The sequence below is a fragment of the Manis javanica genome, chromosome 2, assembly GCF_040802235.1.
Source record: "Manis javanica isolate MJ-LG chromosome 2, MJ_LKY, whole genome shotgun sequence".
Lineage (NCBI taxonomy): Eukaryota > Metazoa > Chordata > Mammalia > Pholidota > Manidae > Manis > Manis javanica.
This window is the reverse complement of record NC_133157.1, coordinates 31,619,736-31,646,654: the sequence shown is the minus strand read 5'-3', so window position 1 is coordinate 31,646,654 and position 26,919 is coordinate 31,619,736. Positions and strand designations below refer to the sequence as shown.

Below are 26,919 nucleotides of genomic sequence, written 5' to 3'. Positions count from 1 at the left end.
AGGAGCGTGTGAACCTCGTACTGCTGCCCTGGGCTTGTTTTGCCTCTCCTGCAGGTCCTCCGTTTTAATCTTACTGTTCTGAATCACCTTCATGGTCTGTGATAGCTCATTCCACCCACACAACTCTGAATCTGAAAACATAAGTTGTCAAGGAGTTTCCTGCCCTGGGCCTGGCTGCATCTCCGACGGTAAAAACATCAGTAACGGGGATGCCGGCCTGAGTCTGTAGCAGTCTCCCTCTGCCCCCTCTTCCCTGTCCTATCTGATGATCTCAGTGGCCCTAGAAGAGGGGCAGATTAGTTGCTCTATTACACAGATGAATTCAGCAAGGCTCCAGGGGGTTGCCAATTTGCCCAAACCTGTTCTGTAGTGAGAGACATAGAAGCAAGAACTCCCCAGAGCTGCTGGATTCCAGGCCTCCGTTCTGGCTACTACACCAAACTGCCTCTCTGCCGTGTCCACCTGCCTTACGGTGGTAGCATTAGACAGCGAAATTTGCGCTGGTCTGGGAGAGCCTGGGGGAGCATACAGCAGGCACTGTGCTTGTTGAGTGAAGGAATGAATAAATAAATATGAACACGAGTCAATGAATGAAAGAATGAATGACAGCAGAGTGCCTCCCCTTCCTCCCAGAAGTTCAATGGGTATTTGAGAGCTTCTACTTCCTCCTACCCATTTTCATCCAAACCAAAAGCTACCAACTTTTCCTCGCCTCATGTGTGACATTCCACCCATTCTCAGAACCGGACTTTACTGCACCTACAACCAGTAAAGACGCATCCACGGACTCCAGTCCTCGGAGCCTCTCCCACGCCCTCCACTTGGTCCATAGTGCGTGTCCTTAATATCTCTTTTCCATCTCCACCTACCACCTTTTATTTATTTATTTTTTTGTAAACGAATCCAGAAGGTGGAAGCATCTCATAGATTATTAATGTGCTAAGTGGCCACTCTGGAGACCAGCGCCAAGAAATGGCTCCAGCCTGCCCTGGATTATTGGCCTACGTGCTCTTTCTTAGAGAGCAGCCGCAGCTGCAGCAGCAAAGTTTCCAGCTGTGCCTAATCACATGGCGGTGGCTCCTAAATGGTTTTCCATCAAGTCCACAGTCCCCGTCACCCACTCCACAGCATGGGCGTGGCAGCTGCAGGGGCTGGGCAGTGGCAGAGTTCTGGCCTGGCAGATTCTGACTCCTAGGAGCTGAGAAGCAGACGGGTGTACTATGAGTGCCTTGTTAAAGATCCCCCCATCCCACCCCAGTGCCTCAGTTTCAGGGTCTGCAATGCTAGAGTAAACAACCTTTGTTGTCGATGCAAAAGGGGGTGATCTTATAACTCATAATTGTAATCAGAGGTCGGCTCCTGGAGAGGCTGGGGTGGGGGGCTTGTCATTTAACAGCAGCTGTCTCACAGTCTGTACAAGCGCTTTCACTTAAAAAAGGGAAAAGCCTCCATTTACTCTCATAGCTGCATGAAACCCACATGGCTCGTTTGCTATTCCCATTTTATATAAGAGAAAACTGAAGCTGAGGAAGATAAAATAAGACCATGGTGTATATTATAAAGCACTGGAGAGTGAACCACAGGACCCAGCTTGCTATGAGACTTGGGCAAGGTCCTATCCCCTTGGGGCCTCTGTCTCCCAGTCTGTAAAATGGTGAGATTGGACCCAATGATTGCTGAGATCCTACCAGCTATGACTGTTTATGAATCTACCTCAAATTCCACAACCCCACAGATAAGTAAGAAACAACCATTGGATTTCTCAGGCAACCTATAGCTTTAATAAGATGATCACTGGAGAAAATCAAGTCAGATGACCAAATTTCTGTTCCTATGAAGCAAATACCATCAACCGACAGCTCAGAGCTGTGCTGAAATTCAGTAAATAGCAAAGGGCCTGATTTGGGGGTTTTCACTGACTTGGTTTTTTAAATGTCAAAGCCAAGCATGATGTGGGTTTTTCAGAAATCACATCCTAAATGTGCTGGGACGCAGTTGCCAACACTTGTGCAGAAGCAGAGCCAACACCATCCCCTGCGCATGCCCTCCTTGTCTCACACAGGTTTCTCTGGGGAGGCAGCCCCGTCACGCAAACTGAATGGCCCTGGCCAGGAGGGCCCTCGGGGGAGTGCCGAGCAGGCCGGGAGGCGGGGTGGGCTGCCCTGGGGAGGCCTGGGCCGGTGCCAGGAGAAATGCCTCTCCTCTCTCGTTGGATCATCTGCTGCGGCGGCAGCCTTATAAAGGACAGGCTCTGCGGGATACCGTTCTTGACAAAACAGTGTTTGCGTTTTCCTTCGAGCAGCCCCTCCTCCCTTCAGGAATCTAACTTTATTTTCTTCAGCAAGACTCTTTCTGTCTGCAAGCTGAGGGAGCTATCATCTCACTCCCAAGAAGCAAGGAGTTTTGTCCTGGTCTCCGAGGATGTCAGCCCCCCTCTTGCTGCATCTCTGTATCTTCCCTGGGCTCTGCCTCCATGTCTGGTTCAAGCTACCGGTTTCCTTCTTTATCACCCAGCTCCAAACTCTCCTGCTTTTCTCCCCAGGCCCCACATGTTCAGAGGGACAAATTAGTTTGGTGGGAGGTCTGCAGGTCTGATAAAAAAAGTGCAAGATAAGGTCAGAAGCTAGCCACCTTCAGATCTCTGAGGTCAGTCATTCTGAGGGGTCTGAAAAAAATTTCAAAGGAACCATATTAGTTAAAAACCATCTAGTCCAGAGATGGGAAATGTGGGCTGAGGCCGAGCCAGACGCCATTCGGGTCTCCCTTTGCTTCCTCTTGCCGAGGGGCTGCACCACTGGGTGAGCCGTTGAATCCCTCTGTCTGGTAGGCTCTGACGATCCGCTCTCATCGTTAGGACCAAGCCTGAGGCCTAGCAGGCAGGCACTGCCTCTCTGTCAGCCACCACTCCCTGGGGACCACTCAGCATCTGAGCCGGGTCTGCGCCAGGCCCAGGGTGCGGGGGTGAATAAGACCAGGCCCCGACCCCCGGCAGCTCCAGGCCAGGCACAGGGCAGGCACAGGGCAGCAAGCACTGTGGCAGGCATGCACAGGTGAGGGAGCACAGGGGAAGGAATGGGGCCCTTCTGAAAGGGAGGGGCAGCCCAACAGCGCCGGAAAGGATGAGTACAGTCCTGCCAAGTGGAGAGACCATGGGCAGAGGGAACAGCCCATGAGGCCAGTGGCACAAGGGGGCACGAGGCAGGTGGGGAGAGGCAAGGTGGTGGCGTGCCCCCTCTGCCACACCACTGACTGGGAGCTGCAGCTTGTTGGCGCTGGGTACTGGCCCCCACAGCAACCCCTGCTGTCTCCTCCATGTCCTCTTTCCAACAGCGATGGCATGGAGTAAAGTTCTGTGGAGCAAGGAGCACTTGTTACAGTACAGATGTCTGGGAGATGAACACCTTAGGAGACCCCCTGACCTAGCAATTCTCCAGAAACTGGGTGCCTCAAAGTCACCTGAGTTGCTAATAACTGAAACACCAGTGATGATGAGGAGTGGGGTCTAAAGTCCTTGGGGGAATTTGATGAATCCCTTACCCTGGACCAGCTCAGAGGGAAGCCCAGACATTTGCATTAGCACCAACACACCCCAGCCTCCATAAGTGACTCTTACAATATAGTTTGAAAGCCAGAAACCTGGTCCCTACCTACTCTGTGTATTAAATCTCCCCAAGAGCAGGACTGGATGAGACAGGAACATTCAGGGAACCTCGGGCAACAAGGAACTCAATACTTCAAGCCTGTCCCATGCTGGAAGGCAAGGGCTTCCTTTCAGGGAGCAGAGGCTCTTTCACCCTCTAACTTCAACCATTGCTCCTGCATCTCCCCACCTACATCACAGAGAACCAGAAACATCTCTCAAAGAGCCATGCAGCTCTAGAAGCCACAACGCCACCCTCCTCCCCGGCACCGGATGTGCTCTCCAGTCCGAACATGCTCTGTCTCCAATGGCTAGATCCTGACCCTTCCCAGGTGTCTACCAGGTTGCACCCTAGTGGGTCCCGCCCAGCATGAGGCCCAGACCTGAGCCCCCACCACAGGCAGGATCTGACCAGGCTGGAGAGGGACAGAGCCTGCACATCACACGGTGGGCTTTATGCAGGTCCCTGCATCCAGTTGGAGGAGCTGACACTCCCCGTGGCAAAGTGACTCACATCATGACTTAACCAGTATTAGCCTCTCTCTATGCAGCAGCCACGAATCAGGAAGCCTGGTGAAAGGCAAAAGTTAAATTTAACTGACTTTGGCTCCAGGATGAATTTTCACCCCTCTGTTGCTTGGCTCCTTATTTTTTTAGCATCAGAAAACAGAAACAACTGATTATACATTCTCGACCATCTCTGTCCAGCAAGCATCGTTCCCCAAAGGCCAGTGAGAGTTCCTTTTCAATTACACAAATTACATGCATTTTCCCATTTGCAAAACTCTGCTTCAGAGCCCAACTCTGAATAAGTTAAGGGATTCATCAAATCCCTTGAGTGACTACAGACCCACTCATCCAGACCTCCACCTTCTCTGCAAAGCAAGCTCAGCCTCCTGAGGTGGAGAGGGAGTGGGGAGATCCCCGGAGTGTGGTCCATAATAAATGGGACTGCACTCCCCAAGAGTGTGGGGAGGCACAAATCAGGCTCCGGGGCTACTCCCCACTGGGATCCAGACCTCTGTTCCCACAAGCCCTCTGGCTGGCTCCGTACTTGGCTCTCCCGCACTCATCCTGCAGTTCTGCTTCTCTGGTCCCTGGAGCTCTCCAAACTGATGGGCACCACCCAGACCCCAACTGCTCAGTGTCCCAAACCGTGCACAGATGGAGCCCCTGACCTGGCCAGCGTCTGGCAGCAGATACCTAGAGCAGCAGTGGCTGCATGAGAACCACCCTAGGAGCCCGTCACGATGCAGAGGGATTCTGTTGAGATGGAGGCAAGAATCTGCCTTTTCTCCCAAGTTCTCCACCTCCCCGTGGTCAACTCCACATTGTGGGAAACCTGGCCATGGAGGGTTTCAGGCTTCCCAGCCTATTCCCTGTGCTTAGTTCAAATTCAGCACTAAAGTGAGTACCTACTGTGCACTGGGCACTACACTAGGCACTGGGAACTAGGAGATGAAGAAGATGGGGGTCTCTGTCCCCAAGAAGCTTACAGTCTAGGAGGGAAGACCAGGATATACCAGCAACTATTTTCCACAAAATGTAATTCATTTAACAACAGAATACCAGAAGCGATATAGAAGTGAGGTAGAGCCATGCTTCTCAATCTTCTTTTCATGACTATTCTCCTAAGAAGCCTTTGTGGGCATTTTTTCTAATCCCATCCCACTCATGAAATTTTAATATCACAGATATACTATATGTTTATGTACAGTACATATATCTGTGCTTTATACATAAAAAAAAGAGTAAGATTTATTGCCCCCTCCCCACAAGAACCAATTTTTACCCCCTCAGGGGAGATGGCTCCCATTGGGAAGGCATTATTTAGGAAGGGACAATTCATTTACTTTTGGGATGAGAGACACAGAAGGAAAAGGGATCAGGGAAGGCATCACAGAGGAAGTAGTAGCTATCAAGGGTTTTGAAGGATGAGCAGGAGTTCTGTGAAAGAGAGAAGGGACTCAGTCTCCCTTGCTGGGCAACCTGAACCTCTGCCTTCCTCCCAGATGTTAGTGCCTATGGTAGTCAGCCTCCCAGATGGTCCCAGTGATCCTCACATCCCATCATTGCTTGCGTAGTCCTCTCCCACACTAAATGAGAGCTAAGCTATATAATAAATAGAACACAGCATAAAGAACAGGGTGCAACTTTGGAAACGAGGCCTGAAAAAACTTTGCACCTCTGCCTTGTTCTCCTAAATGACTTGCATTGGAGGAAGTCAGCCTCCAGGCCATGAGGACACTCCAGCAGCCCTACAGAGAGACCCACATGGAGAGGCACCCACTTGCCAGCCATGTGAGGCCACAACCTTGAGAGCAGATCCTCCAGCCCCACTCAAGCCTTCAGATGATCTCAGCCCCTATCCCTCAGTCTTTCAGCTGGACCCCAAATGCCATGGAGCAGACACAACCCATTCTGTGGGTCTGAATTCCTGATCCCCAGAAATAAGGAAATAATAAATGACTATTGTTTTAAGCCACTAAATTTCAGGGTCATTTGTTACACAGCAATAAATAACTAATATAACCCCCATCTCATGACCCAGTTTCCTGTCTTGTCAACTCCTCTGTGCTGGAGGTCCGTTTTGCTCATGGTAAGGCCGTGGAACTCTGGCTGGCAAGCCAGGAGTCTCCAACCTTGTGCCTGCTCCTGCAGCCCCTCGGAGGTTACAGGTGAGGCTGTGAAAAGGTCCAGAGGCTGCTTGGGTCCCTCGCTGGGTGGGGATTTTCTGAGCAGCTTGGCCTCTCATGTCTGGACAAAATGTCCATGTGCAGATCCTTCCATCCCTCCGTCCCATCCTCCCTCCCTCCATCCCCCAATCATTCAGCAGGCACCTAGTAAGGTCTGTGAAGTGTTAGGTACCAGGAAACACAGGAGTAACTCAAGCCCAGGTTCTGTCCTCAGGGAGCTCATGTCCAGCCAACCATGCCCCCACACCTGCAAAGCCCTAAGAGAGGGACAGGCTCTGGCAGAACTAAACAGTGGGAAGTGAGAAAAAGAATTTCTAGAGGGACTACTTTAGATAGCACAGTAAGAAAAGGCTTCCTGGAAGAGGCAGGATTCAAGCTGGGTGTCTAAGAATGGGTAGCACTTGACACACTGGACCTGGGGAGACTGGGAGGTTTCGGATGGTGGGAACAGTATTGCAGGAAAGGCTGGGAGTGCCAAGTAATCAGGGTGTTTGGGGAGGAGCAGGAGGCAGGGCACAGGTGACAGCAACACTAGAACGAGGAGCACAGTGCCTGGGATGTGCTTGGGACCGTTCTCTTCACTTTTTAATCATTAATCCATACAGCAGTCCTGTAATCAGTGCTCTTATTACCCTGATTTTACAGGTGAAGGACTGAGGCTCAGAGGGCAGCACCTGGCCCTGAGGACCAGGGAGAGTGGTGTGCTCCTCAGTTTTCAGGAAAGACAGTGAAGCACAGAATATTTAAGTGACTCGACCAAGGTCTCACAGCTGTTTGTGGGCCCTACAGGGCTCCAAACCAGCCTCCCATGGCACACTGAGCTGAGCTGACTCCCAGGTCTATGGTTAGGTTTGCACCATAGCAGGCTGAGCTGCTTTTCTGGCTCATCTCCCATTGTATCTGCCCACAGTCAGCGTGGCCTGCTCTGGCCACAGCAAATGACTCACGCTCCCCGAGCCCACACACTTTCCCACCTCTTGCTTTTGCACGCCCAGTTTCCCCTGCCAGCAGCGCTCTCCTCCATGTCTCCAGCTGTCCAACACCCTCTCCTCCTTTGCAGCCAGCTCTGCATCACCTCCCCTGAGAAGCCTTCCTTGACCCGGGGCTGCGTGAGTGGCCCTCCCCTGGAACCCCACTCCACCCTTATCACTTCTTCACCATGGCCAACTCCCACTTGCCCTGTGGGCCATGAGCCTGGGGCCCTACCCTCAGCTCCAACGCATATGAGCCTGGCTCACAGAAGCCCCGGTCAGTGCAGGTGGAGTGGAATCAGACCCCTGCAGTCTGGTTCCCAGTTGGTCCTCGTTGCCATTTTCATCACTTCACCCACTATACTCCAGCCCTATGACTTCTTTTATGTTTCCTGAACTGCCAGGTTCTTCCCAGCACAGGCACCTGCATTTGCTATTCCATCTACCCAGCCAGCTACTTTGCACTCTTCAGGTCTCAGCTGAAATATCAGCTCCTCCAAGAGGCCTTTCCTGACTGCACCAAGGTAGTCATTATTTACTCCATCACCCTGTTTATATTCATCCCAGCCCAGCTTCCTTACCAAGGGCTGGACTGCCTGAGTTTAAACCTGTCCCATTACCTAGAAGCTGAGGGTACTTGGGCAAATTGCTTAGCCTCTGTGTGCCCCAATTTCCTTATTTATAAAATGGGGATGAGTACTGATAGCATAGGGCAGTTGTGAGGATCAAAAAAGTTAATGCAAACAAGTACCCAGAACAGTGTCTGGTATGTAGTAAAACTGACACCCATATTAGACAAATATTATTAGCTCTCAGTATTATTACTTAATTGTTTACTTGCTTACTGCCTGTCTCTCTCCTAGAATGTATGCTACACAAGGGTAGAAGACATGTCCAAACATTCTATTCAGCAGTAAATCTGCAGTGTCTACCAAAATTTCAGGCAATAGTAATTTGCCCATTGTATTTCTTGGATTGATGGATGGATGGATGGGTGATGGAGTGATGGATAGATGGATGGATGGATGGATAAAGCAAAGAAGTAAAACATGTGCATGGGCCCTATTCATCCTGGTTGCCATATCTCTCTATATTCTTCTTTCTAGAATTCCAGATAACAGCTAGCACTGATGAGTTTCACCTTCAGCAGACCATATACCCGCTGGTGGAGTATTCAATGGTATGTAACATTTGCCACTGTAAAGAGCAAATAACTGGCCAGGAGCCCCAGGAGAAGCTTAGCTAGGGAAAAAGGCAGTCTTAGTGGATAAGAGAATTCCAGCAGAGAGGACAGGTCTGGCAGGGAGTAGAAAAGGGATCATCTGCTTAAGGGAACAGTGGGAGCAGGGCTCTGAGGCCTGAGGTCCAAGGTACATTTGGGAAAAGGTGCGTTGTTTGGAGGGACTGAGGCAAGGAGTGAGTGGCAGGGACAGGAAATGACACTGGACAGGCAGACTGGCCAGACTCTGATGGCCCTGAAAATCAGCTAGGGTGTCACTGAAAGATTTCAAACACACCATGGTGGTGTCAGGCTACCCTTTAGAAATCCACTGTGTCAGCAATGCCCGGACAGGCCAGAGGGTCAGGCCAGGAAGCAGGGGCAGCAGGAGGCTGTGCAACCACCCAGTAGGAAGGCCTAAACTGGGCAACTTAGGAACCATGTTGGGCAAGGAAGCTTCCTGCCAAAGACTTGTGGCCAGAGACAGCCCCCCAACCAAAGGTGGCCCAGGCCTTACCTGCACCAGATTCCAGCCTTGGAGGGACTCTGCGATGATGGATGTAACAGATGGACAGACGCCTCCAAACACCATCAAGTGGTTTGGCCCATATTTTATTGCATCGTAGAAGGCTTTCAACCCTTTCGCATTATCACACTAGGGAGCAACACACAGAAAGAGAAGCCCAAATTAGAAACAACTTTCCCTAGGGACACAGGCCCAACAGTGGATTCACACAAACAAATACTCCTCATGGGAAACCTTTTGGGTCTCAGTTCTCCCTTGGTGGGGCTTCTCTTTAAGCCAGCCCTGAGCGCATGCGGCAAGCCCAGTGAAGCATGGCCCTGGTACCCCCATCCTGGCTCTCCTCCCCCCAGCGCCCTCCCACCTAGGACCTCTGGCTCCCCAGCTATCTCCCTTCAGAGCACATTGAAGAATGGGCCCCAAAATGCCTTGCTGAGGTCTTCGCTTCTACAGTCATTTATATTTTAAAAGAAGATGAATCCATACCATTAGGAAGGCTGTTATCAAAAAAACAGAAAATAACAAGTGTTGATGAGGATGCAGAAATATTAGAATCTTGTTGGTGGGAATATAAAATGGTGCAGCTACAACAGAAAACAGCAGTGCTTCAAAAGTCAAGCAGAATTACTGTCTGATCCAGTAATTCCACTTCTGGGTATATACCCAAAGGAAGTGAAAGCATGGGATGGAAGAGATATTTATACACCCATGCTCATAGCAGCATTATTCACAATAGCCAAATTTCACAACCCAAATTTTGGGTTCACAAACAACCCAAATGCCCATTAGTGGATGAATTGATAAACTGTGGGATATACATACAACGGAGTATTTTTCAGCCTTAAACAGGAAGGAAACTGAGCCCTGCTACAACACGATGAACCTTAAAGACTTTACGTTAAGTGAAACAAGCCAGATGCAAACGGACAAATATCACATGCTTTCACTTCTATGAGGTGCCTGGAGCAGTCAGAGTCACAGAGACGGAAAGTGGAACGACGTATCCTGGGGCTGGGGCTGGGGCTGGGGGTGGGTGGGTGGGGGGCAGCTGGTGTTTAATAGGTGAGAGTTTCAGCTTGGGATGATGGAAGCATTCTAGAGATGGAGGGTGTGGTGATGGCTACACAACAACGTGGAAGTCCTTAATGCCACTGAACTGTACACCTAAAAATAGTTCAAATGGTACATTTTATGTTATGGATATTTATCACAAAAAAAAGAAGAGGAGGAGGAGGAAGAAGAGGAGGGGAGGAAGGGGAAAGAGAAAGGGGTGTTAAAGGGAAGAACTGGCTCAGCCAGCACTTGCCAAGCCGGCTCTGTGTTCAGCCCAGAGCTGGCTGCTGAGGAAGCATAGAAGGCGGACCCAGCCCCTGCCGAGGACTCAATACTGGAGAGGAAAACTGCCCACCGAGGCAGACCCTAGCAATCCACTACGGAGGTGAGCAAGGACGAATGTCCACGAGTGTCCAAAGTCAGTCACAACCCACTTCCCACCTCTTCACCTCTTGGGGCTCTCGTTCTAACCATGTGGTCCTCTTGGACAGAGGCACTGGCTGCTAAGTGGGCTTTTTGCTTCCCCGGAAGCCCAGTTAAGCCTGTTCACCACCTAGCAATCTGAGGGCCCCTTGTAAACATAAATTAGTCAGTCCTTCCTCTCCAGCTTTCTACACTCTTAAAATCCAAACTCCTATCAGAATATAATTCTCAAAAGGTTAAAAACAGAATTCTCATGAAAATTGATAGTGGGCACATGTCAGTCTTTTTTTTAACTCATTAATAAGGAGATATGCAGGAAGACAAAATGGATTGAAAAGAGAATATGAGGGACAGAGATTTTTATAGCAAATGGAAAAATAAGAAATAAAATAAGATTGATAAATTTGATACCAAATTGGTTAATGTCCAGCAAGGCACTAAAACTACAACCTTTGGAGAAAGAAAAGAAAAACACTGAAGACCAGCACATCTTGTCCATTTTGGAGATTTTAAGATGTCTGGCCTTAAGCCAGGTGACCCTTATGCAGGGCTGTTTGAAAGTGCTCTAAGTGTTAGGCTAACTGATTATACAATAACTACTTTGCATTCTTTATATGTTTATAACATTCTTAATCCTCCCTATCATAATGGACACAAGAAGCCACAAGACCAGCCCTGCTCCCACTCAGACCTTATTCCCTTCTACTTTCACCAGGTACAAGCTCACCAGCCTCTTTTTTGTTCCTTGAAATGGAAAGCAATTTCTTTCCTGCCTCTGGGCCTTTGCACTTGCTGTTTTCTTTGCCAGGAACAACATGACTCACTCCTTCTCATCATTCAGGTCTCAGCATACCTATTACCTCTTCAGAGAAGTTGTCACTGTTCCCTACCCAAAGTGTTCCCCACCCCTATTCTCTAACATGCCACCCTATTTATTGCCTTAACATCATTCTTAAAATTATTTGAAATCATGTTGTCTATTTTGTATTTGCCTGCATATGGCTGACCTCTCCACCAGAATGTAAGCCACCTAAGGGCAAGGATTCCTGTCTCTGTGTTCACTGCTCTCTCCCCGAGGTTATGCCTCAGCCTCAGTAAGGACTCTGAAAGAATCCGCTGGAGCCTGCACGAGTCCACCGGCCTTCTCCCTGCACCTGCTTCCTCCCCTCTCTTCCTACTTACATGTCTCTCTGCTTATTTTTGTCTCCCTCTCCATTCTGTGTCCTCCTCTTCTGCTCCCCCCTTCCCTTCCATTAAATGACCACAGTGTGGAATGAGTGTGGGTTCATTTTTACTGCTCCCTCTTCATGTATTTGAGAGACTCTGGAGTATAACCATGGTAGGTACCAGTAGAGATAGAAAAGTAGTCCAGTGTAGTTCCTGGCCTCAGACTGTCACTGTCTGGTAGAGGCAGTGAGACAGGGGTGCAGGTGGCATGTCGCACGGGGGACAGTGCTCAGTGCTGGGGGACAGCCAGGGAGGGCTCTGGGGTCAGGTGCTCAGACTGAGTGAGGACAAAGTGGCCTGGGCTATGGCTAAGGAGGGCTCTGAACTCCAGGTTAGAGAGTCCAGAATGCACCACCAGAGAGTCAGGAAATAATTCCACTTTTAAATTTTAATTTAAAAAATGGCCAACTGAATTTTTTTGCCAAGAAAGCAATAAAGAAAGGAAAAGAAGAGAAAGATGGAAAGAAAGAAGGGATGGAGGGAGGTGAGAAGATGAAGTCCTTATTGCTTCTTGGGCCCTCTATTGTCCCTGTTCTTGACTGAAAGCAAGTTCCCACCCTCAGCAGAGCACAAGCAAATATAACAGAGCAGTTCATGTTTTCATTGTTTCTATCATGATTTATTGAATTAATACATTCCTGTAATGATTTTACCTTGTTTTCTTATCTGTAACTAATGACAATGGTAATACAGTACCTCAAGATTTACAAGTTGCATTAAAATATTAGCATGAATGAACTTATTAATACTTGATTGCTCAGCAAACATTTCCCTAGTACCTAGTCTGTGCAAGATTCTGTATTAGTAATGATATCCTGATTCCTCACAACTTGTGAATATGTCATCTCAAGAATATGAGAATACTTGACAACCAGTATTTGAGCTGGAAGAATCTTCTATTGTTTGCAAATGTTTCTCTGACTCAGTTTTCACCAGACTGGGTGCAGAAGTCAGAATTTTGGCCCCCGTGACCTTTGCTCCTTGGTCTTACTTTCACAAATATGTTGTTTCTTGGCAAAAGGGACTTTGCAGATGTAACTAAGGTTACTAATCAGCTGACTTTGAAGGATTATTCAGGTGGTTCAATGTAATCACACAGGTCCTGAAAAGTAGAATGCTTTTTTGCTGGTTGTAGAGGAGAAATTAGAGTTTCCAAGCATGACATGAATTTGATGTGTCATTGTTGGCTTGAAAATAAATCATGCCACATGTCAAGGAAAAGGAATCCTCAGTGCCATAACTGTAAGGAATGGAACTCTGCCAGCAACCTGAGCGTGGAAGGGAACCTCCAGGTAAGAGCCCTGCCCAGCTGACACCTTGGCTGTGGCCTAGTGAAGCCCTGAGCAGGGGACCCAATGGTCATGCAGTACCTGGACTTCTGGTCTATGGACTGTAAGACAACACATGGTTGTGGTGTAAGCCATGACATTTGTGGCAAGCTGTTACAGCAGCAACAGAAAATTAACACAGTGAAGTAAACTGAGAAAAAGTAAGCATACTATAGTGAGGTTTTCCTTAAAATTAAATATACTGCATTTAAAGAACTACCCTTAATTTACAGATTAGATCCTTCATGGTTTGTATAGTGTTGAAATATTTCTCTGTGAAGGAGGGTTTTCAGTGTCCTAAAGCAACAAAATAAAAGTGTGGGGTTTTTTTTATGTAAGTTTCTGTTCCATGTTCCCTCCCACCCTGTTCCTTTAGCCTTTTATGGTGTGTGAAATTCAAATGTGTGGGTATCACTAATCTAGCCAGCCCTGCACCCTCCTTTTCTAATGCAGACGCCAACAATTAAAGAGGAGAAGGGACTTGTCCACTTGTCCTACCAGGATTAGGGAAGGATCACGGGATTCCCAGTTCAGAGCTTTCTCAATAATCTGAATCTGGAGAACTCAGCTCAACAGGCCATGGGAAGGTGCCAGCTAGCATTCTTCTAGAATGGACCTTCTTCCCCAGGATAACACAGCAAGCCCAGGCCTCCTCCTGGTCAGCATTCTTGACCTGAGGCAGGAGAAAACACCTACGGGCACCGGGAATTACCTGGCTCCCTAAAGAAAGCACTTTCACAGTGAATAACAAAGAAAAATCACATGGCCATATCTGTCTCAAATTAGATGCTATTCTCCCTCACTGTTATTAATATTCCATCTCCTTGCCTGACACGACTAATGTCCCAAATACACTTTTCCAGCTGACCAAAGCTGAGTCTTCATGGTTAGACCAGCTTGAAGGTTTTCAAACTCAGCCCCGTGGGGGCCTAGGACCTGGCAGAGATGCTTTGAGGCCCGAGATAAGGGCTCTGGGCACTTGACCGTCCCTTCAACCAGCACCTCTCCTTGTATCCGTTCTGTATTCAGCATCAACATTCTATGTATTACTTAATTTGAAAAGAGGATTTGATTGTTGTAGCAAGAAATGTCTGAAACCAAGAAGGAGATGACCTTGAAATCCTTGCATGTATGATTTTTGTCTTTGGCCTCAGGAAGGGCAGGTGAGCGTCCTGCGGACGAGGCTGGCCGAGCCAGGCCCTTGAGCACATGTGCTGGAGGCCACTCCCTGACATTACTCCACTGCCATCAGTTTACCTGGTGCTCAGTTCATCGGATCACGGGGGCATTTCTCTAAGTTTGAGTTCTTGAGGGATTCCTTGCAGATGCCTCACACAGCCATTGCACAAGGATTTGTCCTTCCAGCTCAGGTGAAAGTCAATAACCCCTGTATTTCACATTTTGGTCCTTCTTGAATGCTGTACCTGGAGACATTGCCCTAATGCCTGTTTATTACAGTCCTTTTCTTGTGGACTTTGGCTCCACCCCTGCAGGAGCCAGGAAAATGCCGAAGTCTCTCTATCCCCCATTTAAGGTGTTTGTCAGATGGTTTTTAGTGAGCTGGTCACTGGGCAAAGCCATCATTCTGAGAAATTATGTATGGCAAGTTGTCTTTGAGCAATTTGGGTTTTGATGCATTGCTCTCAGAGCCCTGATAAGGGTGTTGTTGGGGCCGGGACAAAAGCTGCAGGCTTTATCACGTCTTCCTACTCTCCCGCTTCCTACACCAGAAACTCCCCACTCGCCTCTAGAGACTATTCTGACACTGGCATGGCCACACCCGACTAGCAGACAGGGGAGGCAGTCGCATCACAGTTCACATGCACGTGCAGGTGTTCACAGCATCACTGGCTGCTCTCATCTGCAGTTTCGCCACTTGGCCATGGGCTCTGGCAGAGCAGGTCCTCAGTAACTGTTACCGTCCCTCCCTCCCTTGTTCTCTCCAGGACTTTTTCTCTTTGCCTTTCGCGGACTCCACATCTACAGTAGCTCATGCTCACTACCTCCAAACTCCCTTCTACTATTTTATTTCCAATGGCTTCTCCCTACCTGTATGGATGGACCCGTCACAGAGAAATCATAATTGGCACATGTAGGCTCTTAAAATTCAGCACCTACAAATGCACATAGATCCAAAAGCCATGAAAATCAAATTTTTTTTTAATGAAAAGGAACTGTAGAGTAAAATCCATTCTCACTTAAATCTCATTTTTAAAAAATTAAAATACCTTCTTGACTTAAAACTTTCAAAGAAAATGTTGCTGAGAGTTAAAATGTAAAAATGCCAAGAAAATGTCAGAGTTAATAAAGAGCAATTTGAAACTGGGAATTACTCCATACAGAATTTCACGAATGAAGGAGAATTTAGAAGCTAACAGGTTCAACCTGCCCCAGATACGAAGTCATCCTGATATCCCTCCAGTAGCAGAGGTTTCACTCGCCCACCAGGAACTCATTTGTCATGAGCCAGCTCTGCTTCTTAGAAAGTTCTTACGATGGTCTTGAAATCACCCTCATTTTGCATTTCCTGTTCCAAGTTCTCATTCTAGAGCAAGGTCAGCAAACTTTTCCCATAGATGGCCAGGCAGTAAATATTTAAGGCTGCAGGCCGTATGGTCTCTTTTGCAACTTCTAAACACTTGATAGCACAAAAGCAGCCATACATGATCCATAAACAAATGAGCATAGCTGTACTTTGATAAAATTTTATCTACAAAAACAGGCAGCAGCCAGATTTGGGCCACTAGCCTTACTTTACTTACCCCTAGAACCTCCTAGAACACATATAGTTCTCCACCCACATGAGAGCCCTTCAGATACTGAAATTCAGTCAGCCTGACTCTGTGAGATGTTTTCAGGCCAAACAACCCATATCTCTTTTAATTGTCATAAGATATGGCTTCACACCTTCCCAAATGTGGGCATACTCTGGAGAGGCCTCAGAGGACAGGTGTTTCTGGAATACACCCCCAAATATCTCCATCTGCCCTGCACACACACACAAAAACGCTAGCTAACATGTACTGGCACTCACTGTGTGTTCAGCACAGTTCTAAGAACTGTATGAAGATTATCCTGTTCATTCCTCACAACATTATTACAAGGTACAACTCTTATTTTTTCCATCTTTCAGAGTAGGGAACTGAGATTCAGAAAGTTAAATAACTTTCCCAGGGTCACAAAAATGATAAGGGTTCAATACCAGGCAGTGTTACTTCATAACACTGTTTTATTTAAATAAGAATTTGTTGTTATAAAATATTTCACTCATAGAAAAGAATATGTCACATATGTATAACTAACATAAACTATGAAAAATAGCAATATGAACATAGAGTATCTTCAACCCTCAGCTTATGTTGAAGCCCTTGTGTGCCCACTTGCACATGCCCATACCCAGGGGGAACCCTTAGTCTGAATTTTGTGTCTATCCTTGTTCACTTTCGTTACTGTTTCATTGTATGTATACGTTTCCTACACACTGTGTAATTTCATTTCACTTGTTTTTAAATGTATGTATAAGTGGAATCATGCTGCATGTTTTGCCTGAAATTTGCCTCTATGGCTTCACATTCTTTTTGTGAGATTTTTGTTGCTGAACATAGTTGCAGTTCATGCATTTTCCTAGCTGTGGAGTATCACAAATAAATATGCCATGGTTTATTTGTTCATTCCCCTGTTGATGGACACTTGGGTTATTTCCAGTGTTGTGTTTGGTTGCTACCATAAACAAGAGAGCTGACCATCCCTATGTATACTTCTTGGCACACATATGCATAATCTCTAGAGTATGAACCTGGAAATGGAATCATTGAATTACAGGATTTCCCACATTTTCTCAAAGTGGTTTTATCCATTTAACACTCCTACCAGCAGTGTTTTAGAGATTCTACTACTTCACATCTTTACCAACTTAAACTTTTGCCAGTTTTCTGGGTATTTAATATGCCATTTTAACGTGTATGTTTCTGATTATTAAAGAGGATAAACCATCTTTTCATATGCGTATAGGTGTTTCTGTTTCCTCTTTTGGACTGGTGACTGCCCATTTTTTATTGGGTTGTCTTTTCCTGATTGGTTTATTCAGTGCATACCTAGCCATAGTGAACAAAATGATCACCTCCCAATTCTGAGCATAAACTTCTATTAATGCGAACTAAGTCTGCAGTCCTTCCCTTTGGCACATACTTGACAGAGTTCACTGCCAGTACAAACTATAAAATCAGCATGCATAATCTTGGTAACAAAACACCCATGAATCTTTTTGGGGGGAAGAAAAAACCACTTGATGATAATATCCCTGCAACCAAAAGATGGATCAAAACATAGCTCTCAGGAACAGACGGCTTTCATAAAAAGGAGTGTTTGTGGGAGCTGGACACATTTCACATGAAACAATTGGCAATATCAAGATAAAAATGCAACATAAAACTCAGAAGACAAAGGAAGGAGAAGGACTTGTAAGACTGCAAATTTCCTCTTCTTCCACAGAAGGACTTTAACTGATACCATTTCAAAATTGAAAACTGCAGTTTAAAAGCCAGGACTCTAACCTCACTGCTTTTCATAATCTTTTATTACCCTTAGATATTTTAAAAACAAATATTTTCTGCAGAGAAGGCAAAACTGCTCAATGTTGAGCAATTCCTTCTGCTTTATTTTCCTAATTTTCTTCTGTGACATTCAAATACATAAAATTTAACATTAGTTTTAAACAGCATGCAATAATTATTTCATTTAATAAAAGTATTTCTGTCCATGTATTTATATGTATAGAGAGATGTCTGGCATGAGAGTCATGTAATGTTAAAGATGGTGAGATTTTGAGTGATTTTTATTTTTACTCTCTTCTTGTACTTACTTGTTTTACATGAACTTTTTTTAAAGCGCCTAATAGTTTTATAAAGACAGAAGGTGATTTTTAAACTGGTAGGTATTTCATACCCAGGATGCATTCTCAACCATCTAAGTCCCCTCCTACTGTTTTTATGCGGTTGCCTTTCTGAGGTAAAGACCAGGACTCTACATTAATTATTGTTAAATCATGACAAAAATTAGCCCAGTACTATGGCCAACTGTAAACACACACTGTATTGTTTTTCCATTGAAATTAATTCATTCAAGCATTTTCCGAGCATCTACTAAGGGCCAGGAGAAACAAATAAGTCCTTGTGACAAATAAAAATTCCTTGAACAGAGTAGATATTCAAGAAACGTTTACTGACATTAAATTTGGAAATAATAGTAGTAATAATAACATAGCATTTATTTGTGCCAGGCACTATTCTAATTTCTTTATATATACTAATTCACTTAATCCTCACAACAACCCTGAGAAGCGTGTCCTCTTGTTATCTATAGTTTAACAGATAAAGAAACTGAGGGTCAGAGCAGTGAGTAATTTGCCCAGTTTTACACAGCGTAGGGGGCAGAGCTGGGATTCACACTCTGAATCTGTGCTCTGTGATCTCTGTGCTCGCTTCTTCTTCCTGGGCACTCGGGGACACCACATTCCCCAGTCTCCCTTGGGCTGAGTTTTGGGCAATGGGATGTGAGCAAAGGTGGTGTGCACCATGCCCAGGATTGGCCTACAAGACATTCCGTGGGTGCTCTGTGCTCACATCCATCCACAGAGTGAGTGGAAAAGACTCCAAGGATGTAGGAACAGGGGGCACCCCCAGCCCCGAATTCCTGTGGCCCTCACTGAGGGGCACCACCACTTCAAAAGAAGCTGTCACAAGGAGGGCAGCCTCGCAAGCTGAGAGCCTCCAGGAACAGTGTGTTTGGGGTATGCCGCACTTCTCGCAGGCAGCCCAGACCCTCGCCTGAGCACTGTGGTGGAACAGCGGCTCACTATTTCTGGCCAGCACAGGACTCAACTGTGGGCAAACCTGGAGCTCCTGTGGTCTGGCCGAGCCTTTCTCAGAGCTGCACCAGTGCCCACGCCCCTCCCTCCCTCCTCCTCCCTTCCCCTCTCCTTCACCCGTGTCAGCCTGGCCCCTAGTGGGAACCCTGTCCTGCTTTTCTCAGCTCCTGCTCCCCTTTTTCTTTCCCAGGGCACCTCTCATTTTGTCTGGGCGTCTGCTTCTCAGAGGACCCCTTCCACACACCCCTCTGACCTGCATTTGACTATGACGTGAGCAAGAAATGACCTTAATCTATGAAACCACTGGAACACAGGGGTGCTTGTTACTGCCATTAGCTGCACTGACAAACATTCTTACCACCTGCTGTGAAAATTTTGAAGCATTAAGAAATCAAAACACCTGGGAAACTTAGAGAAAGGTGAAACAATTTTAAAGAGAGATAAAGAAAGATTACAGGGAAAGGTAGAAAGCTATACATTTAAAAAATTTCCCCCTATTCTTCAGAACACTGTCATCAAACCACTATTTAAGGGACATAACCAGATTTACTGCACTGGGCTATCTTAGTTCCCTCTGTCCCCTGTGCCCAGCACAGAGCCTGACTCCAAATAGGTGTTCAACACATACTGGCTGGATGAAATTACTGCTGCATGGTGGATACAGCCTGAAATAAAAGTGGTCATTCTGTGTCTCTGTCCCAATAAGCTTATTAACTCCAGCCATCTTGAGATTTTTCACACCCTTTCCCCAGGGTGATGGACGGACCACCTGTTTCTGTAAGTCTCCAGATAGCCAGACTGCCCATCCTTGATGCTGACAGAAACTGGCATTTCTGTGTGCTCCCTGAAGCTGTCACTCTGAATTCCCGGCCAGCTACGGTCTGTGTTATCTGAGGATAATGGAGCCACAGCACACATCTCTCTTCTATACTGGTAAAGCCGATTAAAAACCCAGGGTTTTTCAAAGACGGGTGGATACAAACTGCGTTTCCTAGTTAGCTGTCATTAAGTCCTCCTGCATTTGCAGGTGTGACATTTGTAAAAGTCAGGGTCACAGACACAAAGCATATGCGGCTGCCTATCAGGAGGGGGTGCTTCTTACCACAGGTTTTCACAAATATCACGAATTGTCATCCCTTCTGCTGGGGATGGGGGCCCAGGTCACCTGCTGAAGAGGGATGGCATTCTGGCCACGTGCCACCTCCACTCCTTTCCACTCCACGGGCGCCTCTGCACCGTGCTAAGCAGATGGGTACACCTGTCCAACATTTGCGGAGGGCCTGGGCTAGGTAGGCAGGTATGAGGTGGGTGACACAACCCCTCCCTCCAGGGATTTATAATCTAGAGTTGGTGAGAGGCACAGGGATATTTAGGAGAATGTGGTACGAGTTGTGCTGGAGGTTTGCGTCAGGAGTTACAGAACACTGTTCTTTCCATTAGCACCCATGAGGGATGGTTGAGAGCCAGATCCTGGGGTAGGTGCTGGGGACACAGGAAAGGTTACATATGGTCTGGGCCATCAGCAAGGGAGAAAGGACATTGAAACAAAAAGCTGTAACACAGGCAGGATCAAAGTTATGATAGACATACAAGTCATACACAAAGGGAGGAATATTCAAATCATACTGAGATATCCAGCCAAGACTTTTGGGGGAGGGGCATTTGAGTTGAGCCTCGAAAGCTGAGGATGAGACCGAGGGGTGGAGAGGCACCCCAGGCTGAGATGGAAAGGCTTGGAGGTGGGGAAGTTCAAGGGCATCCAGGAGGAACCGAGTCTCTGCTTCTGTGGCAGGAGAGGGATGGGTGGGGGCAGACTGGCTTGAGCCAGCCCCGTGGGGAAGCTTGAACACCAGGCAGAGTGTGGTTTCTTTCCTTTCAGCAACAGGAGCCACTGCAGAACGTTAACCAGGGGCATGCCAGGATGGACTCTGTGCTTACCCAAATGCCTCTGGTAGTGGCATGAAGAAGAAGGCCCTACGGGGAAGAAGGCCCTACGGGGAAGAAGGCCTGCTGGGAGGGGGAGGCAACGGTCCGGGCATGAGGCTTAATGAGCAACCTGGCCCAGACCCCTGAGGGTGGGGAAGGCATGTGTCCACAGCAGAACTCACTACTCAGAGGCCCATTAAATAAAGGGCTCTAAGGCCTGGGTTTGACTAGCACATGTTATCAATGGGCCTGTCAAATGAGTCAGTTTTAACAGCCTCTGATGGGACCCAGGGATGAGGATGGCCAATAGGGAAAGAAACCAAAGAGAGTAAACGCAGCTACATCAGGGGCATGATGCGGGCCTGGACGAGGGGCCCAGGACTGCCACTGCCTCACCCTGTGACCTCAGTCTTGCCTGGGCTTCACTTATAAAACGAGAGGCCAGGCTATGCTATGGCAGCAAACACCCCCCAGTTTTCAGCGGGACACCCCAGAAAAGGCTGGTTTCTCTCTCAGCAAGGGGGGTTTGAATGCTCACAGTCCATCAGTGGCCCAAGCTGGTGGAACAGCTGTCTCCTGGAATGCTGCTGGTTGCCAAGGGCGAAGGAAAAATAAAATGCTGGAGGGGTTCAGCCAGCAGTTAAATGGAGTTAATCGGCCAGACCTGGCCCAAGAGACAAGAGAGCCCCATGCAAGTGCCAGGGACCCAAGGTGCACCTTGGCCAGCAGGAGAGGGGAACCAGTGTCCTGAAAGTCCATGAGGAGCGGCAAGGACACAGGAGAAGTGGGGTAAGTCTCCTAGGAGCAGCAAATGGTTTTCTGGGAGGGCTCAGTGGGTGACTGGGGAAATGCGAGGTGGGATTGAAATGGGAGGGTGGGGCAGCCTCTGGCGGGCCCTGAGCACCAGTGTAAGAGTTTGCACCCTCCTCTGGGGGCCCTAGGCAGTTTGTGTTTTGTTTTGTTTTTTAACCATTTGCATCATTTTTAAGTGTACAGTTCAGTGGCATTAAGTGCACTCACAATGCTGTGTAACCATCACCATTTCCAGAATTTTTTCATCATCCCAAACAGAAAAGATCTGTACCTATTAAACGCTAGGGCATTCTTAAAATGGCTTAAACCTGAAAATGACATCATCAGAGTTGAGATGGGAAGATAACCCTGGCCATCACTTGAAGGACGTTATTAGAGGAAAGAGAGGCTGGACAAGGGGATGGGTAATGAGGCCAGCACAGGGGTCCAGTGGGGAGATGGACTGAACGCAGGTGAGGTGTTGGCTGGCTGCCTGCTGCACCATCCTTCCCTGGGGACCCACATCCCTAAACCCTTCAGTCATTCCACGGACAGGAGCTGTCCCCCTGGCTCCGCCAGAAGTCTGTGGCCTGACACAGACCCCGCCTGCACTCAAACACTCACGGGATGTTGGAGATGAATGGTGACTGCAGGATGAGTGGGATCGTCTCCCCCATCAGCCACACTCATTACTCAGGAGGCCTGCCCTCCATCAGCAGTGGCTCAGCTGGAGTTAATTAGGTTCCTCTCTTGTCCTCCAGCTGGGACAAGGCAGTCACTTCCCACCCCATGCCTGATGGATGAAGACTGGGCCTCTGTCACACATCACCACAACCAGAGGACTCTACTCCAGGGACCTTCCAATTGGTCTGTCACAAACCCTTGCATCTCCCCACAGTGCAAGCTGCTGCTGTCTTTGTCCTTTTAAGAGGCAATTTGTCCTGCACCCCAATACTCCCATCTGCTTCCCCAGTTCCCACACCCATGGCCACCTGATCCCAAGGACACAGTGCTGACCTTCCTTGGAAGTTGACTTCAGGGATCTTAGTTGCATAGACAACCTTGGGCCAGCTGGGCCCCATCTCAACCCCCTGTTTCCATATCCCAGTCCCTAACACCTTCGCTGGTCTGTATCTCCAGGACCCAATTCTTGCCTAAGCCCCCACCCCCACCCTGTGGCTGACATCCTGCTAGGTGGTCCCCAGACCCATCATGGCTTTGCCAACCCAGATTGCAGTGCATGGGGCTAGCCCTGGGCTCTGAAGGTTGTGGAGCCTCCTCTGGCCTAGAAAAGGGGAGCAAGAGCTTTCAGCTTGAAGTCTATCTGGAGAGCCAGACCACACGTGCCTAGAGGAGCAGGGAGGCTCCAGGAGAAGTAATTCTTTTGATGCGCAGGTCCCAGGGAGGAAGTGCTGGGTGGGAGGGGTGCGCTCCAGGATGAGATTCCTTTAAGGCTGGGGCCCTGGGAAGGCTCCTGTGGATCTTGAGACAGCTGCTTGGGACCAGAGCGCTCAGGGGTATGATCCACTCTGAGGAAGCCCCACTGCAGGACCCCCTGACCCCGTGGCTGGCAAAGCTCCAGGAGCAGCCTCCTGTGGAAAGCCAAGGGGAGGTGCAGACTCTCAGGGACACCCATCCCAACTCCTGTCAGGGGCTCACATCCCTGCACCTCCCTTCTTTGTAAAACAGGGAAGCCATGCTGGAACGCCTAACCCTAGGACACACTTATAGGGTCTAAATGGGGCAGATACCCAAGAGCCCTTAGTCTTAAATGCTGTTTGTTAAGTTTGATGCCCCAGGCGTTTACAGTGTGCCAGGCACAGGGCAAACGCAAGGAAACAAGTCAGAGCCCGGCCTCTTGTCCAAGAGTTCACAGGCTGGTGGGGACACCCGCAGGGCCAACACGCAAGCCCAGCAGGGGCTGGGAAGGCAGCTAACATTTACTAACATTTTACTTATCTAGCATGAGGTTACCCGGCCCAGATGCAGGGTGAAAGTAAGCCTGCTTGTGGCCTCCACACTGCCTACTCCCAGGGCGCTGCTCCAGAAACACCAGTCACAGGCACCAGGGCCCTTTCCCAGCTGGAGGGCAAAGTAAAATTATTTTCATAAATCCTATAAACAGTATAGGAGAGTTTTTCAGGGTTTATTCCTTTTCATGCAGAAAAAATTTTGATTATATTTGCTCTTATTAGCAACCTTGCTGTGAAATTGTTACATCGTTTTCTTTTTAGGTTTAACAGATCCTTCCCAAGCCTTGAAAAATTATTTGAATGCAGTTTGTCTCAAAATTAAAAAAAAATCAAGCAGGAAGTGAAATTCATAGACAGAAAGTAGAATGCTGGTCACCAAGGGGCCGGGGAGTCGGTGTTCAGCCGTTGGGACTTGGGGTTTGTGGGATGGATATGCGGGGGGGGCTGCACAGCAGTGCGAATGAGCAGGAGGCCCCTGAACTGTTCACTTAGAAATGGAAAGAGAGGCTGACAAGGGGGTGGGGAAGGAGGCCAGGACAGGACTCATGGCTGACTTGGGCTCAGTTTCCTAATCTGTAAAAGGGGAACAAAATTTGTTCCTCCTTATTCTCTGAGCCTAAGTATGGAGAGAAAACGCATGCCTTTGTTCTCTGCCAGACCAGGAAAGTGTTTTTCAAATGACACTTTACAAAGAAACTATACAGAAATCAAAATGAAACTACATAATGAATACAGAGAAGCACAAAATGGCCTCATGTCCAGAGGGCAGACTTGTGTCCAGCCAGGAGGCTGGAGGCCACGTCCTGCTCCCCTCTGCCCTCCATGCATGATGATACTGGAGAGGAAACAAGAGAAGGAAGCTGTCCAGAGTACACAGCAAGTCACTTAGCAAGCTGGGGCAGACACTCCCAGGCCCCAGACCCTCTGCTCCTCTCACCTGGCAACAGGCCCCCAACTCCGTGGACAGGACGTTGCTTCTGCATGCAGCCACGTTCCCACTGTCTGTGCCTGGCCCAGCCTGGTACACCTGGCCTCCCTGTGGAAGCCTCTGCTGGGTGAGATGCCCTTTCTGAGCTAACCCAGCACCTTCTGGGGTGGAAGGCCCAGGGCAGCCCCTGTAATGTGGCTGAGGGCAGGGCTCTGTCCTAGAGCACAATGGTCTGGGATCTGAGTCTGGAGCCAGATACCTGGGTTCAAGTCTCCTACTTACTGGCAGACTGGCCTTGGGCCAGTTCCTCAGCCCCTCTGTGCTTCAGCTTCCTTGGCTCCTTGGTTTACTCTCCTTGGGCCCCCCACTGACCCCAGTAGGCAAGAGGTGCTCAGGGAAGGTTTGCTGACTACCCAGGTGGGGAGTGGAAGGGGTCACGGCAGCCTTGGGAGTAGGCACTGGTCTCGGAGTCCCCTTCTTGGGCTCCACCCCAGGACAGAGCCCACCCCGTCTGGTCCCTCCAGAGGCAATATGAGGGGGTGTCCTCACCAGTCCCCCCCACCTTCACTCCTCTAAACCCTGGTCCAGCCCCAGCCCTGCCAGGGAAGGAACGGGTGGTTTGGTCACGACAGGCACCATATGGGGACCCGCCCCTTGCTATTTCGGGCCAATCTGTTGACATGACAACCAGGCTTCCCAATCCTGCCGCCCCATCTCCATTGTCAGGCTTGTGTTCTGTCAGGGACATCCTCCGCTGGCCACCTCTCAGGTTGGAGGAGAGATTTCACAGATTCGTCAAGACCTTTCCATACGAGGGGCAGCAGATGGGGACATCCTGCCAGGCATCCCTGTGTGACGGGCACAGGAACTGACAGCTCCACTCTTCAAAGCCCAAAAGTGGGGCATAAGCAGGCAGAGAGGGAGGGGTGGCACCCAACCTGGGGCTTTCCAGGAAACCCTGGGCTGACATGACCTCTCACCAAGAGCCGGTGAGGACCCACATCCATGCCAAGCTCAGGCTCCAGGCACACACATTTTAGGAAATGCCAGGCCAGGAAGGGCCCACAGAGGCATCAGGGCCAAATGCTGCACTGTGCTGGTGGGGAACCCGACGGGGGTGGCTTGTCTGAGATCACACACAGTCCCCCACCCCTGCTGGCCCAGGATTCCCTGCCCCCCCACCAGGACCCCATGCACATTGTTCTCAAATAGACAAAACATCGTGCTGGATACTCCGGCATAGCAACAGCACACACAGAATTTTATTTTTAAACCAGGAATTTTTTGACTACAAACAACTTATCAGGGAAAACACACATGGACAGTGCCCACTAGGGTGGCAATAACAATAACAGAAATAATAACAATAGCTCTCAAATCCAGAGGTTCACTAGGTGCCAGGCAAGAATCCTAAACTCTTCACAGACATCATCTCAAGTAACTTAATGTTCAAAGCACCCCCATTTTACAGATTTGGAAACACACTCAGAGAGTTTAAATAACCAAGTCAAGGACACACCGGCAGTGGAGGAGGAGCAGGGCTTGCAGCCAGCCTGTCTAGGCCCTCACCTGTGACCTCGTGGGACCCTGGCGGGGACGCACGCCAAGGACGAAGGGCCAGCAGGCACCCTTCGTTGCCTGGGGTGGTGCACAGACAAGGAAACTTCCAGAGAAGTCATAAAGAATGAAGCCAGGCAAGGGGAGGGAAAGGCACACAACTGAGGGAGGTGAGGACAAAGGATTCGTTGGTCAATAGTTCTAAGAGCTGTGTGCCGAGCTAGGCACTTGTGGTGATGCCATCTGTGCACAGTCCCTGCTTAAGGATTTCTGGAGGCAGGGGAGGAAGTCAGTGACCAGAACTGAAGAGGCAGAAGAGCCTCCTTGGAGGACGAAGCTTTCATACTGGAAGGATGGTAGGACTGTCTTGGTTTTCCACGACTGGGGAAACGCACCACCTACTTTACAGGTACCAAGTATGCAATATTCCACCCTGACACCATACCCACACTAACTCTCCACATTCTCTAGAAAAAGAACGACATGTAAGTATGGGGGAAGAGATATCGCTAAGATAATGTATAATAGAAGACAACAATGGAAGTTCTCTGGGAGGCCGGCTGATGCAGTCAGTGAAATAGATTAATTAAAATGTGGCTCTGTTGATTCTTTGTGTGTGTGAGTTTTAATTACTGCTTACTGAAGAACTGAAACTTCACATGTGCAAGAAGGGAAAACAATCCCCAAACGTGTGCACCATCAGTCTCTCTGTAATAGAGCCGCCTTGGGGTAGGAGGGGTGCCCTTTCCTTTTCAGCCTGACCAGGGGCATGGACACAGTGGCTTTTCGTTAGGAAC

The 26,919-nt window shown here is 48.5% G+C and overlaps 1 protein-coding gene across 1 annotated transcript in view; it reads right to left on the bottom strand.

Moving 5' to 3' along the window:
* Positions 1-26,919, bottom strand: part of GABBR2 (gamma-aminobutyric acid type B receptor subunit 2) — a 328,260-nt gene that overhangs the window by 208,755 nt on the left and 92,586 nt on the right. Inside the window, exon 2 of the mRNA XM_073227151.1 lies at positions 9,044-9,181. Coding sequence (XP_073083252.1) covers positions 9,044-9,181 — 138 coding nt within the window. The remainder of the gene's footprint in view (positions 1-9,043; positions 9,182-26,919) is intronic.